At 42.3% G+C, this 18,625-nt stretch overlaps 1 protein-coding gene across 1 annotated transcript in view; it reads left to right on the forward strand.

Annotated features, from left to right (window-relative positions):
* LOC137417218 (protein transport protein Sec24A-like) overlaps positions 1–18,625 on the forward strand; it is an 87,754-nt gene that overhangs the window by 10,307 nt on the left and 58,822 nt on the right. Inside the window, exons 3-5 of the mRNA XM_078783467.1 lie at positions 140–266; positions 10,091–10,200; positions 15,031–15,143. Coding sequence (XP_078639593.1) covers positions 140–266; positions 10,091–10,200; positions 15,031–15,143 — 350 coding nt within the window. The remainder of the gene's footprint in view (positions 1–139; positions 267–10,090; positions 10,201–15,030; positions 15,144–18,625) is intronic.

The following is an 18,625-nucleotide window of genomic DNA, read 5'->3' on the forward strand; positions in this document are numbered from 1 at the left end:
AGATCAGTCTCAGAATGACTTCTCCTCAGCTACCCCTCACCCCGATTCACCCTCATCTAGCATCTTAAATGATTATAATCACATGAATGGTTTCTTATATTTCCTCATTTGTTGTTCTTTCCGATCTGTTCCATTACAGCATTTGCCCGTGATCGCATCCTCCACCATCGTGCGTTGCCGATTGTGCCGCACTTATATCAACCCATTCATCACGTTCCTGCAATCACAAAAGTGGAAATGCAATCTTTGCTATCAAATCAACGACGGTGTGTGCTTTCTTTATCTTTGCTCTTTACCATGTCCTTGACCTTCTCTACCCTTTAAAGTTTTTGTTTCGTTCACATAAGACACATTGCTTTCACTCTACTGTATTTCAAACACTTGGCCATTTCACATATGCATGCCACTGGGTCCTACATGGACTTATGCTTTCCTTATGCTTTGTGTAGATACTTTAGTAATGACGTCAAGTTGCTTTCCCCCACCACCCTCTTATGTTTATGTTTCACTTCCATTCTATCACTTTTCTCTGCTATTTCATAATTTGGGGAAAATACCTTGGGGATTGTGGGGTGGTGGGAGCAGGTGAGGGTTTGGGGGGATAGAGTGGGGGATTGTGGATGAATGCTGAAGGTTTGGTTTCATATACATTGGTTCAATACTAAAGGAGGCGGAGGTTGGGATGCAGAAAATCAGGTTGGAGTGAAGGCTGCATGGGCAAAATGGAAGGAGGTTAGTGGATTAGTCTGTAATATGAGGATACTGAGAAAATTGAAGGTTAGAATCTACAAGACATCGATTAGACTGTTTATAATGTATTTTGCAAAAATGTGGGCTTTGAGAAAAAAGGGAAGAGATGCTGCTGGAGACAGAGATGAAAATGTTTCAGTGGATTCACATAGTCTCCAGAAGAGAGCGGTTGATGTATGAGGAGAGATACGCAAGGTGGAGATGCAAGTATCACAGAGAGGATATGAGAAACTAGCTTGTGGTGGTTTGGACACTATGACGAAAAAGGATGAAGAACCAATCAAGAAAGCATGGAATGAGCCCCAATTAGAAGGAAAATATCAAGAGGATGACAGAGTTTAAGATGGAGGTACACAGTGGAAGGAGATTTGAAGAGAGTGCGATTGAGAAAGGAAGATGCGGACGACAGACGAGAATGGAGAAGGTGGATCTGAGTGGCCAACCCCCTAAATGTTGGGATTGAGGTGCAGGAAAGAAGAAGAAACGGTGTGACCACAAATCCAGAGACAAAACCAGGAGACAGAAAAAAAGGGAGAAACCTAAGTGGTGGTTTAGTACTCTTAGGGGGTGTAAGACCTTGACCTTGAACCCAGAGGGGTATAATATAAATTAGGAATAAACGCGACTTGCTGTAGGCTATCTAGAGAGGGCAATTTTGCTCTGATCGGACAAACCTTAGTCGAGTTATGGTGAAAGTGTTAAAATGTTTATAATTAAGTCATGCCCTTAAAATTAAGTCAAGGTCAATTGTTAGGTCAACCCCTCATACTTTCTATTCCCATTATTGATGCAAGATTTCATTTTGAAAGACCCCAGACAGCTCTAAGATACAGCTCGGAAATTGATACAGTTTGGAAAATTGGAGTGTTGAGAGGAGAACCACCTTCAGAGGCCATTTTTCCCTGCAGAGCAGAGGTTGGCCTTTTTCGGGCAGTGTGGTCTCCTTTTTGAAGCAATGTTTTATGGCCGGATGCCCTTCCTGCCGCCAACCCTGTTAGTCGCCTCTTGCGACACACAGGGAATTATCAGTGAACTGGTACTCAATTTGCCGACCTCGGAAGGATGACAGGCTGAGTAAACCCCCCGGCATTAATTCAGCGATCGACCGGGATTCTAACCCAGGATCCTAGGATCCTAGGATCCCAAGCCGGCACCCTAACTGCTAAGCCAACACCAGGTGTTGAGAGAAGGAAGGAAAAAACAAACAAACCTAAATTACCCAAAAACAACGAAAACCCAGAGACTTAACAACACCCCTAATCTACTCCCCATGGGGCCTACACTATCCCTACAAAGTTTAGTGGCAATCACTTAAGCTGTTTAAGACTCCTCCTCTCCCCACTCCCATACCACCTATATTTCAAATCCCCCCTCCCTCTGAAAAAGAAAAATCCACAAAAGTTAATAGCTTCGTTTTCTTTGCACCATAAATTCCCCATGGTTCACCAATTATGCAAACCACGTTTGGTAGTTGGGCACCTGATAGTTTTGTGCATTTGGTGGTTATGTAAATAGCAGGAGCCCAACTTTCCCCTCCCCCACACTCCTGCATGTGGACCAAGAAAAACAAAGATGAGAGTCAAATGGACATCATTAATCAGTTTCAGCAGTTTGCATGAGAATTTTCAGCAGTTTGCATCAGTCTTTCCAGAGCTTGTATTGTTTTGATTCCAGGGTTCATAACCCTATAATGTATTTTTTTTCTTCTCGGCTACCTATTTTCCTCACCCCCACCCGCCCCCCTCCACCCCACTCCCCAATCCCACTGGACAAATGCTAACCAAAAAAAACAACCTTTCTGGAAAATATCATTTAAATGACAAACAATTGTTCACCAATTTGATTAACACGGGCAACGAAGTCAAAATTAACATGGCAAAACACTGTACACGATGTTATTGATTAAAATTTTTTTTTTTTTTTTTTTTTGCAATAACATTTAAAATTTATTTTCTATTGACATTATTCTTTGCAAGTCATCTTGCATTGAGCTCGAAAATCAATCGCTATCAGAGTACGGTAGTACTCGATGTAGAGATAAATGGAGAAAACAATGCTGGTTCCATCTGCTACATGTATACAAAACTAAAGTTGGAGTATCTCTAAAAAGTCGCTTCGGCTATGTTATAACTTACCTGGTCTGTTCAACTGATTGTTAAGGCAGGGATCACTTTTCAGTACTCCAGACCATGGAAAAAGGAAAATAAAATAAAATAAAGCAAAAAACCGAGATCGGTTAAACCCGGGAATTCATCCTCTCATTCGTCATCATAATGATCTTCAGATGGTGTATTTGCGAGCTGCCTCTATCAATGGCAGTTATTCTGGTACCATACACCAGAGTTTTACTTTGTGCAACATCCTTTGGTATCATAATTTTAATAGTTTGAAAGGATTCCACAAAAAATACAGATAACTACATTCCTATGTTTAAAAAAAAAAAAAAAAAAAAAAAATGAAGGGTTGTGAGTGGTGGGCGGGGCTACGATTGTCCATCAACCTCATGGGGGTGGGGCCGCTAGACACATTTGTCTCAGTGTCGTTGCATTATGCGTGGCAATGTGACGTCAAATAATATCAGCAAAATATCATGCCTTGGGAAATACCTTGTTTTTCAGTGTTATATTTATGAAAATAAAATAATAGCGAGTAACCAGTGCTCAACACGCGACGCACGTGATCACGAACCCGCTTAAGTAACGGTTTCTCAGCGGCAGATTCGCTACGTCGGCACATCACTTAGGTATCTGGCATCGTATAGAACAGCCTGAACTTGATGCACCACCTCAACAGCTATTTTAAAAGAAATATTCTAGTTTCCTAAAAAACATATTTTTTTAATGTAGGGTTGTTTCTCCAAAAAGTATGAACATGAGGTAGGGATGATCATCAGAAATGATAATGTGAAACCATCCCTACGTGTGTGTGTGTGGTAGGGTGCATCAAACGCCCTTAGGTTCTTGGATTTTAATGTCTATTCTCTCAAATGTTACACTTGTTGGTAGAAGTATGTATGCAAAAAATAAATGAAATCAGAGGTGGTCCTGGGTGGCCACCGGCCACTTTTATATATTTAGGGCCATTTTCGGGGCCGCACTATGTAAAAATGTTTGATTTTGTTATTTTACACCCAAACCTAGTCATGTTTGGTATCAAATTGAAGGTCTTGATGAGAGGAATACAAATATAACAATTTTATGCAAAAAACGATGGTTTGATAATTAGTTTGTATTTTTACATGAATGAAATCGGAGGTCTAATCGTGGGTCCCATACTAGTAGTCTAATAATATCCTTTATTTTCTTTCAGATGGCAGATAAGAAGACCAGATTAGCAAGTGCCATTTTTGGTCTTGGCAATGCTTTTACAGAAGCAGATGGTACATTGACAGGAGTCCGCCTCCCAACTTGCCGGCAGGTTCTTCGATGCGTGATGTGGTACATCCAGAAAGAAATATGTGAAGGCAAACAAACTCAGCCACTGAAATGGAAATCTGCCAGCATCGTCCTTATCCAGCTGAAAAAATTCTACACTAAAGCAAATATTCCTATGCTTTCAGACCATCAATGCTGCAAACTAATACTTGACCTTCTTAATGACAATAACAAATTGCGTCAAATACCTGCTTCTCGCCGAGAATCTCCAAGCACTTTGGCTAAGTTGCAAACCATGAATGAACGTCTTGATAAGACCTTTGGTGTATGGACAAAAGATGCAATGACAAACATTAAGAATGAGGAAGATAGAGTATTTTTAGAGTCAATGAAATCTGACAGAGTAGCCTCATTTGGTGGTGTTGACAAGAAGAAAGTTGATAAAGATCATAGAAAAGAAAAACGCCTCTTAGCGGAAGCTTCAAGACGAGAACGTCATGAATCATCCAGTGTACAAGAGATGACAATTAGTTCTGTATGCTCTGATGATAGTGACTCTGCAGATAGCTTGGAAGAAACTGAAGAAGAGGCGATTCCAGAGTTTCAAAGGAAGCGTAGTCACCACAGATCAACATATGCAGGTACATCTGCCTTTATTCCTCATGATATTCTGAAAAGACATTCAGTTGTGTCTGTTGCTACTCGACTAAACATAACTCCTGTTCAACAGGTTGCGCTCACCAAAGCTGTAATTCAAGAGGCAGGAGGTGATCCACGTCGTGTGGCCAAGTCGTACTCAACTGCTGATAAGGCTCGACGATCAATAACAAGTGCTATCGCCAAAGATATTCAAGAAAATTGGATCGCCCCAACAGCTGCAACACTTCACTGGGATGGCAAGCAGATACCAACGCTCACAAACAAGAATGTCAAGGAAGAAAGATTGCCAGTGTTGGTTGGGAATGCCACTGATGTAAAGCTACTGGGGGTGGCTATATATCCTCCTGGAAGTGATAGGTCATCAGGTGACATCATTGCCGAGCACACTTACACGTATCTACATTCATGGAAGTGCAAACAATCAGTTGTCAACTTATGTTTTGACACAACAGCATCAAACACTGGACACGTTACAGCTGCCTGTGTTACCATTCAATCAAAACTGGACCGTGCTCTTCTGTGGTGTGCATGTCGCCATCATGTTGGAGAGGTAATCCTGGATCATGTGTTTGACGTTCTCAAAATTGAGGCATCAAAGTCTCCAGAAGTATCTTTGTTCCAAAAATTCCAGAAGAATTGGGAACGCATATCGCATGCAAAGAATGAAAGTTTAACCAAAATTGACATTTCCATGTACAATGACTATGCACAACAGCTGCTTTTATCCTGCAAAAACAAGGTTTTAAGCACAATCCGCACAAGCGCTTCATACTGTAGGGAAGACTACAAGGAAATGGCACAACTCTGCCAGGTAGTCCTCGATGATGATGTCACAAAACAAGGAACACTCCACAGACCAGGGGCCATGCATAAAGCAAGGTGGATGTCAAAGATTCTTTATTCCATCAAAATATGCCTACTTGAAGAGCAAATTTCTCTACTACCTCGAGGAACTGTAACAACACAACATCAACAGAAAAAACTGAAGGAGTTTGTTGTTTTTGTTGTTTATATTTATTGTGATTGGTGGCTCATATGTCAGTCTGCTTCAAATGCCCCATGGTTTGATTTGTGCTTTTACAAGACTCTGCTCAACTATAAAGCTGTCAACTCAACCATTTCAGTCAGCGCTATGAAAGCCTTTGATAGACATTTGTGGTATTTAACCCCAGAACTGGTTGTTTTGGCACTGTTCAGCAATGCAATTCCTCAAAAGGATCGTCGTGCCCTTGCAGATGTGTTACTGGCCATACAACCAGATGAAATGCCAAGCACTCCAAAACACCGCTACGGTTCTGGATATGGCAAACCGTCATTTCCAAAAATTACAGAAGCGACAACCCTGGCTGATCTTGTGAACGAGGACTCGTGGTTTACAGTAAACCTTCTTCACCTAGATATGACCTTCCTAACAGAGGATGTTGACACTTGGCAGAACAATGAGCACTTCAAGGCAGCCAAGTCCATTGTGGATGGGCTTAATGTTGTGAATGACCCTGCGGAGAGAGCAGTAAAGCTCGCAACTGATTTTGTCTCAACTGCAAGAAGAGAAGACCACTTCCAAAATCTTCTTCAAGTGGTTGAATGTGACCGCAAAGCGAGGCCAAATTTGCGGAAACGAGCAAAGTTGGAGTAGTGACATTGGCGTTGTGCTTAATACATTTTCAAACTTTTAATCAATGAAAGTACAATACTACAACACTGTACTACAACTTTGTAATATGAAGAACGATTTTGGTTAATTTTACATTGACATGTAAGGTTGTTTTAACTGTTTGATATTAGGCATTTAGTAAAAGTAGGACTTTACTTTTGTATATAGGTATAATGGTTAATTTTACATTATCTTGTAGTTAATTTTACATTATCTTGTAAAGTAGTTTAGCTGTGGCCCTAAATGGCCCTAAATATATAAAAGTGGCCGGTGGCCACCCAGGACCACCTCTGATTTCATCTATTTTTTGCATACATACTTCTACCAACAAGTGTAACATTTGAGGGAATAGACATTAAAATACAACAACTTTTTGAAAATCATGGGGCGTTTGATGCACCCGTGTGTGTGTGTGTGTGTGTGTGTGTGTGTGTGTGTGTGTGTGTGTGTGTGTGTGTGTGTGTGTGTGTGTGTGTGTGTGTGTTTGAGAAAGAATTGTGAGGAACAGAAATGAAAAAACGAGATGTGTGTGATGATTGACATTTCTTTTGGTGAGGCTTCTCCCGCTGATTTGTCTATCTTTTGGTGGAAAATCCACTATACTGTTTCTCATATATTTATATGTTTATTCTTTGTTGATGTGATTTTAATGTGTTTGTTAAACTACATTTATATGTTATTTTATGTTTGTTCAACTACATTTCAAAGCATGAAAACCACAAACAATATAATTAATTGTACAGTAACGGCTAGATGTTACAAGTTAAAAGAAACTAAAGAATTAATTACATGTAAAACCTCAAATATAGTTTACCTATTGACCTGTAGCAAATGTGCGATGCAATATGTTGGTGCATTGATGGGTTGACTGACTGCCTGGACGCAACTGAGGTTATGGATCTACTGATGTACCATCTATTGATGTGGATCCATGATCGAGGTTGTGGATCTACTGATGTACCATCTATTGATGTGGATCCATGATCGAGGTTGTGGATCCGCCGTTTGGAGAGGTCCTGGGCTGAAAGGATTGAAACCTCGAGGAAGAACGGTGCCCAGCTGATGATCCATGCAGTCAGGAAACTAGTCAATTGCTTATGGGTTGACGTTCTTGCTTTAGGTGGAGAAACTATGTTTGAGATTTGCAATTTAAATAAAGTTGAATATGGGATGTTGTGAAATTAACATCATTTACAACAATCCTTTAAATTATTTATATTTAAGTTTAGGAACAACCGATACTGTACGTGTGTGTGTGTGTGTGTGTGTGTGTGTGTGTGTGTGTGTGTGTGTGTGTGTGTGTGTGTGTGTGTGTGTGTGTGTGTGTGTGTGTGTGTGTACATGTGTACACTGTACAGTACCATCAGAAAGTATTCACACCCCTTGACTTTTTTCACATTTTGTTGTTGTAGCCTAAATTTAAAATGGATAAGATTGAGATTTCTTTTGTCACTGATCTGCACATAATACCCCAAAATGTCAAAGTAGATTATTATTATTATTATTATTATTATTATTATTATTATTTTATTTTTTTAGAAATTCTTGCAAAATAATTGAAAATGAAATACAGAAATGTCTAATTTACAATAGGTATTCAACCCTCTGAGTCAATACTTCGTAGAAGCGCCTTTGGCAGTGATTACAGCATCACGTCTTCTTGGGTATGTCTGTATCACCGTTGCACATTTGGATTTGGAGAGTTTCTCTCATTTTTCCTTAGATTTGCTCAAGCTCTGTCAAGTTGGATGGGGAGCATCGGTGAACAGCAATCTTGAAGCCTTTCCACAGATTCTCAATGAGATTCAAGTCTGGGCTTTGGCTGGGCCACTCAAGGACTTTCATGTTCTTGTTCTGAAGCCATTCCAGTGTTGCTTTGGCTGTATGCTTGGTGTCACCGCTGTCCTGTTGGAACGTAATTTTTCACCACAGTCTAAGGTCTTTTGTACTCTGAAGCAGGTTGTCCTCAAGGATTTGCCTTTATTTCGCTCCATTTGTTGTTCCCTCTATCCATACAAGTCTCCCGGTCCCTGCCGCTGAGAAGCATCCCCATAGCATGATGCTGCCACCACCATGCTTCACGGTTGGGGTGATGTTAGATGGATGATGAGCTGTACTCGGTTTCTGCCAGACCTAACGCTTTACATTTAGGCCAATGAGTTCAATTTTCGTCTCATCAGACCACATAATTTTTTGCCTCAAGCTCTGTCTTTCACGTGCTTTTTGCAAACTCCCAACGTGCTGTCATTTGCCTTTTTCTCAGGTGTGGTGTCCGTCTGGCCACTCTCTCATAAAGCCTTGATTTGTGAAGTGCTGCTGTGACTGTTCTTCAGACAGGTTCTCCCATCTCAGCCAAGGAACTCTGTAGTTCTGCCAGTGGTCTTTGGGTTCTTGGTCACCTCCCTGACCAAGTTCCTTCTTGCCTGGTTGCTCAGTTTGGTCGGGCAGCCAGCTCTAGGAAGAGTTTGGGTAGTTCCATTATTTTTCCCTTTCCTAATAATGGAGCTTATTACTGTGCTCTTGGGAGCTTTCAACATTCTAGAAGATATTATTTTATCCCCTTCCCCAGATCTATGCTTCCTCACAATTCTATCTCTGTGATCTATGAAGAGTTCCTTGGACTTCATTGTATAGAGTGTCTGTTCTGACATGCACTGTCAACTGTGGGGCCTTATGTCGAAAGATGTTTCTTTCTAAATCATGTCCAATAAATTTACTTGGCCACAGGTGAGCTTCAATCAAATTGTCGAGACATCTCAGGGATGATCAGAGGAAATTTGATGCACCTGAGCTCAATTTGGAGTGTCGTAAGCAAAGGGGTTGAGTATTTTTTGACTGAAGACATTAAAACTTCTTATTTTAAATTGTTTTGTAAAAATTTCTAAAAAACAAAACAAAAAAAGTTCCTTTTAAAAAAAACCAAAAAATAACATGGCTGTAATATGTGTAGATCTTATGTGTAGATCAGTGACAAAAAAATTCTAAATTTCATCCATTTTAAATTCAGGCTGTAATAACAATATGTGAAAAAAAGTCAAGGGTTGAATACTTTCGTGTGTGTGTGTGTGTGTGTGTGTGTGTGTGTGTGTGTGTGTGTGTGTGTGTGTGTGTGTGTGTGTGTGTGTGTGTGTGTGTGTGTGTGTGTGTGTGTGTGTGTGTGCACGCACACGCGTGCATGCATACACATGCATGTTTGCGCATTCAATATAACTATTTTCTCAGGACAACCATTATTCAAAGAAAGATGTTGGGATAGTTTCATGATAATTTATTGTGATATAATCCCTACATTCTTTCCATACTTTTTGGAGTAACATCCCTACACAGCATCCCTTTACATTAAAAAAAAATGTTTTCTTACTTGTAGTAAGATGTCGTGGATTCCAACTACAAACGATGCATTTTCCTATTGAGTAAGACTCAATATTTTGTCTCATCATTCTGCCTCATTTTACCTTGCAAGTCCGTAAGCCTTGTATGTAACGTATTAAAAATGAAATAGCCAAAAACGTGCAATTATCTGTGTTTGTACAAAGTATGCCATTTCTTTAGCAGTGGACATGCATAGTCTTAAATTGCCAAAATGGTATTACATGGTTCAAATATATACAAACTGTAACTTGATGGTGCTTGGTGTTGTTTCTTTATGCAGTCCCAGACGATTTTGTGTTCAACCCGGTGACGCACGTGTATGGTAATCCTCTGGATCGGCCAGAGATTCAATACTCAACCATAGAGTTCATTGCACCTGCAGAGTATATGGTGAGAATGTATATTGTCTAATACAGGGGTTCGTAACCTTTTTCCCTGTCAAGACCCCCAACGGATTGCCCACGATGTCCCCATACCCCCTTTGCCAGACTGATGACTGACCAAGGTGCACCGAAGGTGCGCATAGCTAGGGGAGACTGGGGGCATGTCCCCCTATAATTTTTTTGATTTCTTGGTGCTCTGTGGTCTATTCTGAGGGGTGTTTTTACTTTAATTGCCTATTTTTGGATGAAAATTGGTAACTTATTACCCAGAAAATGGGCCAAGTTCGGGGATCCGTGCCTGATTACCAGTCCCATTAGGTTCCAGTGTGACTTCAAAATATCTCAATAGCTTAGTTTTACATATGGATAATTAGGAACAGAACAGGAAAGAAAATCATTAGGATTTTATCCCTATTTATTTCTTTGCTTGTTAACAAAGAAACAAAACAAACTAAACTAAAACATGCAAGTTTTATGCAAGCCGTTTTACTAATCGAGTGAGATTGTTGCTGCTGTTTTCGTGCAATCAGAATACGGAATCGGGGCAAAGTTCGTGACAACGCCACTCGCATAAGGCATGTTGCAAAATAAATTATACTGTTATGTCGGTAGGGTAGTGATATGTAGAGCCAGATAGATCTGTGTAGGTAACGTGCTTCGTCTGTCGCGGTAAGGAATCTACCTTGTAATTTTCATGTGTAGACGTTTTGTCGGTTAAGAGTATACCTGTGAGCATACCAGGATGTTCGAGTGATAAGTAGAGTTAGGGATTAAAGAATAAAGCCCCTGTGTGTCTCACCTGGTCAGCCAAACCTTTGTCCCGTATGGCAATGCACACCACTTACACTTATTTAGGATCTCCTTAGTGCAACATTAAATGACTCCCTTCCCTGACAGTGACTTCCGAAGGAACAGGCAAAGAAACCAGGCCGGGGCACCGCCGATGATGGCCGCCGCCAATTACACCTCTGACAGGCCTAACCACATCGAGTGCCACGCGCTATCACCACGCTACACGCTACGTGCTATCACCACGCTACATGCTACGAGCTATTACCACGCTACGGTCCTGTGATTGGTCGGCGCGCTGGGCGCGAACTTCCAGCCAACGAGTGCGAGAGGCGCGAAGCTGGAAGGTTCGGTGGAAGTCGCTGGTTGGTAGCGCGCCAAGGCTGACGTCACCGGCAAGGTTATTTAAGGGAGCCCCGAATGCCAGTTGCTCTCTTGGTGTTTGGACATCATTCAGTCTTGCAGCTCCCTCTTGAGTCTCTTGGTGCTTGGACATTTTCTCTTCTCTTCTTCGTCTTGCGCAGCCCAAGTTGAGTTGAGTCATAGCCCAAGTGGAGTTCGCTGGCTTGCATGCTTGCTTCGGGGGAGCTGACTGGGGCGTGGCAGGCCGATCGTGTGTGAAGATCGACCTCGCTTGGAGCCGCTAGCCTGTGTTGGACACGCGGTGCTTTTCCTGCTTTGGGACCTCGTGTGCGAACGGAGTGGGCGTTGGCTCGGGCCTTCGCGGTGCTGTGGTGCTGGAGCATGGAACAAGCCCATGCGATGAAAGAGTTCCTTTCTGATCATAACGAAGTCTTTTCACCTTGAAAGCATCAATGGAGGTTTCAACATGATCCCTGTGTTTGCTTTGGAGGTGCTCACTCAGTCCTGATGGCTTCAAATTTCCATTGCTCATTTCCAAATTGCAAAGCATGCATTGGGGTTTATCAGTTCCATCTCCTTCTTTCACACAAGTGAAGCCAAAGCGGACATAGTCATCATTCCAATTCCGTTTTTTGACAGACGACATCTTGCTACAAATCTGTAAAAGAATAATAAGAAAACAATTAACAAACGCCACAGAAGATAAAACATTAGTCCACGTGAAATAAAGGGTTGGCCACTAACACCGAAAACAACAGAAAGAGATGTACAGAAGATTAAGAAATTCCTCACACTATACTTCTTCAACGTACCCAATCAATCAACTTTCGCAGCTCAATCAATTCTCACGGACTGGGTGTTTACGGACACTGATATACGGGTGTTTTTCACGGACACGGATATCCGGCCGCCCCATTTATGTTATTGCATTATAATGAATGTGAATGCCCTATTTATATTTAAATATACTTTGAAAACTTTGAATATCTTCAGATAAGTAGGCTTACTACTCACTTGTTTTGGAAATGTTTTCACCGGAAACGAATTGAGAATGAGATCATAATTGCTTTAATTGCCGATATTCGGTTCTTCACCTGATGTCCTAATGGCCTACAATCTCATGTAATGTAGGGCCTACATTCCTACCTTATGTGACAGCACATTGGCTCAGTGTGAACTTTGACCTGCCATAATCGCTATGTAAATGTTCTCATTGTCATGTCAATCATGCATTGTAATCGCATGCATACGCCCGGGGTGTATAGTTGATTTATTCGAATTTTATTAGAAAATTGAATTTATATTTGTTTGAAATAAAATTATACAAATATAATTTGTTTTGAAATATATACAGACTTGGCATTTAATATGGAATATTTTTTTTGTGGGGGTGAACTTACTTTTCAAGATGACTTGGAACCAAAAGTTCATTGGAATTATGTTGAAATTATTCTAGATTTTGTTAATGTGACCTTTAAAAGAAACAAAAACCACATTTGACATTTCAAAGCAAATAAATTGATCCTTGAAAGTGATGTAAACTGATATCAAACTCAATTCACGGACAGTACTGTTTTAAACTTCTGTACGTTTTGCAGAAGTATCTCTATATTTTGCACATTAGCCAATTTTTTTTTCAACAAAAACAAAAGCTAAATTATGACTGGGATAACGGACAGTAAAATTACAGTTCAGTACTTCGTGTAACCCCCACGAGCATTCAGGAGAGCACGTACACGTCGAGGCATGCTGTTCACGAGATTTGCCAAGGTTTGGACAGGAATCGCTTGCCATGCAGTGACAATAGTCTGCTGCAATTCACGCACAGAGGTAGGCTGCTGGTCCAAGTTGGCGATTTGACGCATTAATTCTGCCCACAAGTTCTCTATCGGATTCATATCCGGGGACATGGCAGGCCACTCCATATGCTCTACACCACGGTCAGCAAGAAAGTGTTGGATCATGCGAGCACGATGAGGCCGTGCATTGTCATCTTGGAAGACAGTTTCCTCGAAAGGCGACACGAGCAAATGGAAGCAATGTTTCTTCCAGAATGACCCTGTACTTGAACTGGTTCAGGTTTCCATTCAGAACAACCAGGTCAGTTTTGCCCCCTGCATGAAAAGCAGCCCAAACGGTCACCCCACCACCTCCAGCTTGGACTCTTGGCACTATACAATCTTCGTTGTGGGCTTCATGCACTTGTCTGCGCACTCGGACACGGCCATCTTGACGATAGACCAGAAATAAAGACGCGTCACTGAAGGTCACATGATTCCAGTGTCCTGGCTGCCATTGACGGTGCTCTCTGGCCCACTGCAATCGGCGCTGGCTGTGTTGTCTGGTCAAGTGTGGCTTTCTCAGGGGACGCTTGGCACGATAGCCTGCTTGAACCAGTCGTTGGTTGACTCGCCTTCTGGATACAAGCACATTTGTCAGTTGCTGCCACTCAGCCCTAAGCCGATTAGCTGACTTGGTACGGCCATTGCGGACTAACCAGTGCAGCTGGCGATCATCTCTCCTTGTGGTTCTGCGTGGACGTCCTGGCCTCGGTATTGGAGTAGGGACACCCCTCTGAGCATTTCGTTTCAGGATCTTTGACACCTGACCTTGAGTGATGCCATACTGCCGAGCAATAGCACGCTGTTTCATGCCAGAATTTCGGAAAGCCACCACTCCATGACAAACAGCATTGTCAAGTTGATGGACCATCTCCAGAGGAAGCGGCAATAACTTTTGTAGACGTGCAGCAGTTGTTTTCCACTAATACAGAATGCAACAACCCTTGTATACCCGATTGTGAAGCCAATCGTCAAATGTACCTGTCCTTACATTTTGTCACGCCACCTGTGATATAATCCTGTTATTGACTTCTTGCTGCGAAAGACAATCAGTGACATGGTTCTTTCAACAAAGACATCACCGAAGGGTAAAAGAAACTCACCAGATTGATATACTGAGTTCAGAAAGTAAACCCAAGTCAAGAAAAAAAAAGATTCCATATTAAATGCCAAGTCTGTATATATATATATTATATAAATATATTTAATATTTCATTGAATTTATTACGATTTATTATTATAATTTATTACGAGTCCCATACCCCCAGATTTTGGTCCCCATACCCCCAAGGGGTATGGATACCCCAGGTCTAATACAAGACCATTTTGACTATAGTGAGGGTTGCAGCAGATAATCTATTTCGTTTGATCCTGGTGTCTGTTCGGGTATGTAGATTGGTTTGGTTGGTTATTCTCCAATATTTGACTCATTTATCTTGATCTAGTTAGTCTGCCTGTTAATTTTGGCATGACAATTCTATTTGAAGTATTAGTCGATTTCCAGCGATTTGTCCTGAGGGATCGGAGTTGAACTTCCGGTTATTTTCAGCATAAATATTTTTATATAATGATGTAAAGAGCAACTGATTAGATTTTGGGTTCAAGACGTCAAAGGTCAAGGTCTGTAATAGGTCTGTAACTTGAGAAAGGCTAAATGGATCTAATCCTGGGTCCTACTAACACGTATGCAAAATTTGGTGGTGATCGGGCCAGCCCTGATTTTGTTCTATGATTTTCATATGTACATACATACACACATACAGAGGAATGCTTTATTTGATATAGTGGGATAGTAAACAGATGGACATTTGGAGCTTCTTCAAAGTTGTTGTCTTTGTTTTCAGGTCAGACCACCCCAGCCTGCTGTCTACTTATTCTTGTTTGACGTCTCTTTCCATGCTGTGGCAACAGGATACCTATCTGTTGTGTGCCAGAACATCATTGAAAACCTCAACAGGTACATGACATTCTGCAGAGGGAAGACTGAGGCCACACCTAATCGTGGTGGTTTTGCAATTACACAGACATAATTTAGTTGTTCGAGTTTTCTTTTTTGTGTGTAAAGGTCTCTTTTATGATCCATATCGTTTGCTCACACTGAAGACAAGTTTCATAAACAAATGACCTTCAGCCTTGATCATTATCATATACTAGATAGCTGAGTTTTTATTACTGCTCTATAACAGACATTACGTTGGTTTGGAATTTCCTATTGTGACATCATGACTACACTGTAAGGTCTTATCATAGTAAAGCTATAAATTTCATTCTTTAACTGGTAGGCATCCTGGATTCTCAAGTTTCATACAAGGTCATCAGTGTTGCCGTATTACCATTTCCTGAGAAGTTCCTCACATGCTCTTCAAGGTTCCTGAGTCTAACCATAATCTTGATTTGACACTAGGTTGCATTGTCATTATGCTTCTCATGAGCATTAATTGCTGTGCAAGTTTCTCCTAACTATGAAAATGTATTCTATTAATTGTGACAGTTTTGTAATGCATCCCCAACAAGGCTTTTGTAGCTGCATTTTGTTGATGTTGCAGGTTTGTATTGATAAATATTGTACTCTCAAAGGCCTGCAATCTTTTAGTTATCATATTGAATGAATGAATGAATGAATGATCGATTTAAGGCCATTTTCCCCGCTAGAGCGGGGGTTAGCCTTGCGGGCCCCATGAAAATTATGGTTCCCTGTTTGAGGCAATGTTTTATGGCCGGATTCCCTTCCTGACGCCAACCCTTGGTCACGCTCTTACGATGCGCAGGGATACGGTGTACCTATTCTAAATCGGGGTACACACCATGATCATTCATCCCAGCAAGCTGGTACTCAATTTGCCGACCTCGGAAGGATGACAGGCTGAGTCAACCCCCCTGGCGTTAATTCAGCGATCGACCGGGATTCGAACTCAGGATCCTAGGATCCCAAGCCGGCACCCTAACCGCTAAGCCAACACCAGGCTTTTAGTTATCATATTCTCCACTGCTAATTGGACATGGGACAAACAAGGCCAAGATGGAAATGATTGGCATGCTGGAGTTGATAGGGGGGAAATACTAATTGTTTGATATAAATGAAGGAGCACAAGTAGTGAATGTGTGATCCTGGCAGGGTATAGTTACCCGATCACTCGCTCCAACTTTGCCTTGCTGGGTTTATCGGCATGGGAAAGAAGCTGAACTGTTGGGAAAAATTATTTTATGACTACCAACTTGCCAAACCAGTTAATTTTAATATTGATTAATACTGTCATGGTGTTTCACATGCAGGGTGATTCATCAGTATGTGCATTAAACGAACGGGTGTCCTGTTCAGATGGACATTAAACGGGTGTCCTGCTTGCCGGCATTAGTTGGTGGACGTTAAAGATGCCACGGTGTCCTTCACGAAGCATCGGCGAGTATTCGCTGGCACCATGAATAAATTCCAAATTCCTTCCCTCACCAGCAAGGGGCACTGCATCAGTGGCACAGCTGCACTTTCAGCAATGCTGCAAACCAGCAGCCACAGGCTGCACGCAAAATGAATGTATCTTCTTCATCTGCTAATATCGCTCCATCAGTGCAGCCAATTTCATAACACTGGTATTGAGTTACTCATTAGAATACCTGCCAACTGTTACGATTATGGTATACTATGTTCGTCACCATTTTCGGAACGATATTAGGTTGTATGATCTTGCTCGATTTTTGTATGTATATAAAGCATGGATTTAAGTAAAATAAAATGCGAGACCAAGACGGTGAGATGTGAGTATTCAGTTTATTTGTTGATTGATGATTGAGGTCAGAGTTTTCCTTGAAAACCATCATAATTCCAACCTCAAAGTTCCATCTCACCCTGATGGACTAATAACACCATCATTCGTGATGATTAGTCCTCTCCACACTTTATGTGGGCGTCATTTCAATGGTGAGCGTTGTGCAATCAGCAAGCCATGCTTGCCTCACCTTCCCTTATAATCTTGTTCTCCCCTCCCCTCCAAATCTTCCCCATAACCCCTCCCCTCCAAATCTTCCCCATCACCCTCCCCTCCAAATCTTCCCCATCACCCATCCCTTTCAAATCTTCCCCCTTGCCCCTCCCCTCCTAATCCTCCCCATCACCCATCCCTTTCAAATCTCCCCCCTTGCCCCTTCCCTCCTAAACTCCCCCCACACCCCTCCCCTCCAAGACTCCCCCTTGCCCCTCCCCTCCTAGACTCCCCTCTCACCCCTCCCCTCCAAATCTCCCCCATATCCCATCCCTTTCAAATCCCTCCCCTTGTCCCTTCCCTCCTAAACTCCCCCCTCGCCCCTCCCCTTCAAATCTTCCCACCCTCATTTCTTCTCAATTTCCCCCCTCTCACTCCCCCTCCTCAAAGCGTCCTCCCCGCTTCTTCCCCCTTCCAACTCTCACCTCATTGTGCCTCACCCAATCACCATCAAACCTTTTGTCCACCCCATCCTTCCCTTTCTCCGAGCTATTCTGAAATCTCTGACACACCTTCAACAGCTCTCCCTACCTCTTCCACCTCTTCCACATCTTGCCCTACCCGTCCTCCCCCCTGTTCTGTATCCGATGCTCCCCCTTCCTCTTCATTAACGGTATGGACCTCAAACATCCGGGGCCTTCGTTCAAACTTAACTGATCTCACCATACAGGTTGCTTCTGTCAAACCAGACGTGATCTGCTTAACAGAAACTTTCCTCCTTCATGATGTCTCTGATTCCTTAGTATCTCTCCCGGGTTACTCCCTCCTCCGGTATGATAGACCTGAGCCTCGTCCTGGAGGTGGGGTTGCTATCTTTATCAAAAACTCTCTTCCTCACTCGCCCTGCACTGCACTCTCTCCACCTCACCCCCAGGAATACCTCTGGCTACGGCTTCCCCTTCGCTCCCACCTCTTGTTCATATGTGTGTTGTACCGTCCACCAAACAGTGATGACTCCATCTACATCTCGCTGTCTGATAATATGGACCAACTTCTATCTACTCATCCCAACTCTCTCTTCCTCATATGTGGTGATTTCAATTGTCACCATGCCAGTTGGCTGGGTGTGGGTACCTCTCTCACCAGCCATGGCTCCTCAGCAAAGGACCTCTGCCACTCACTGGGACTGACACAATCTGTCAATTTCCCGACCCGGATCTCAGTCAACAGAGCATCTTCTCTTCTGGACTTGGTTATGACTAACTTCCCTGAAAATGTCTGCTGCTCTTCTTCTGCTCCAATCGGCTCATCTGATCATGTGCTTGTTAAAGTGGACAGCTCTCTGACCATTCTCAGGGAGCCTGCTCAGCGTCGACGAGTCTGGCATTTCACTCAGGCCAACTGGCACGGTCTTCAAGCAGCCATCAATCATCTGGACTGGTCTCCCATCTCTACCACCTCTGACATCAACTCATCCTGGGAATTCTTCCAAAGTAAATTGCTCTCTCTCATGCACAGATTT

Source organism: Myxine glutinosa, chromosome 8 (assembly GCF_964187855.1).
Source record: "Myxine glutinosa chromosome 8, kmMyxGlut1.1, whole genome shotgun sequence".
NCBI classification, from domain to species: domain Eukaryota; kingdom Metazoa; phylum Chordata; class Myxini; order Myxiniformes; family Myxinidae; genus Myxine; species Myxine glutinosa.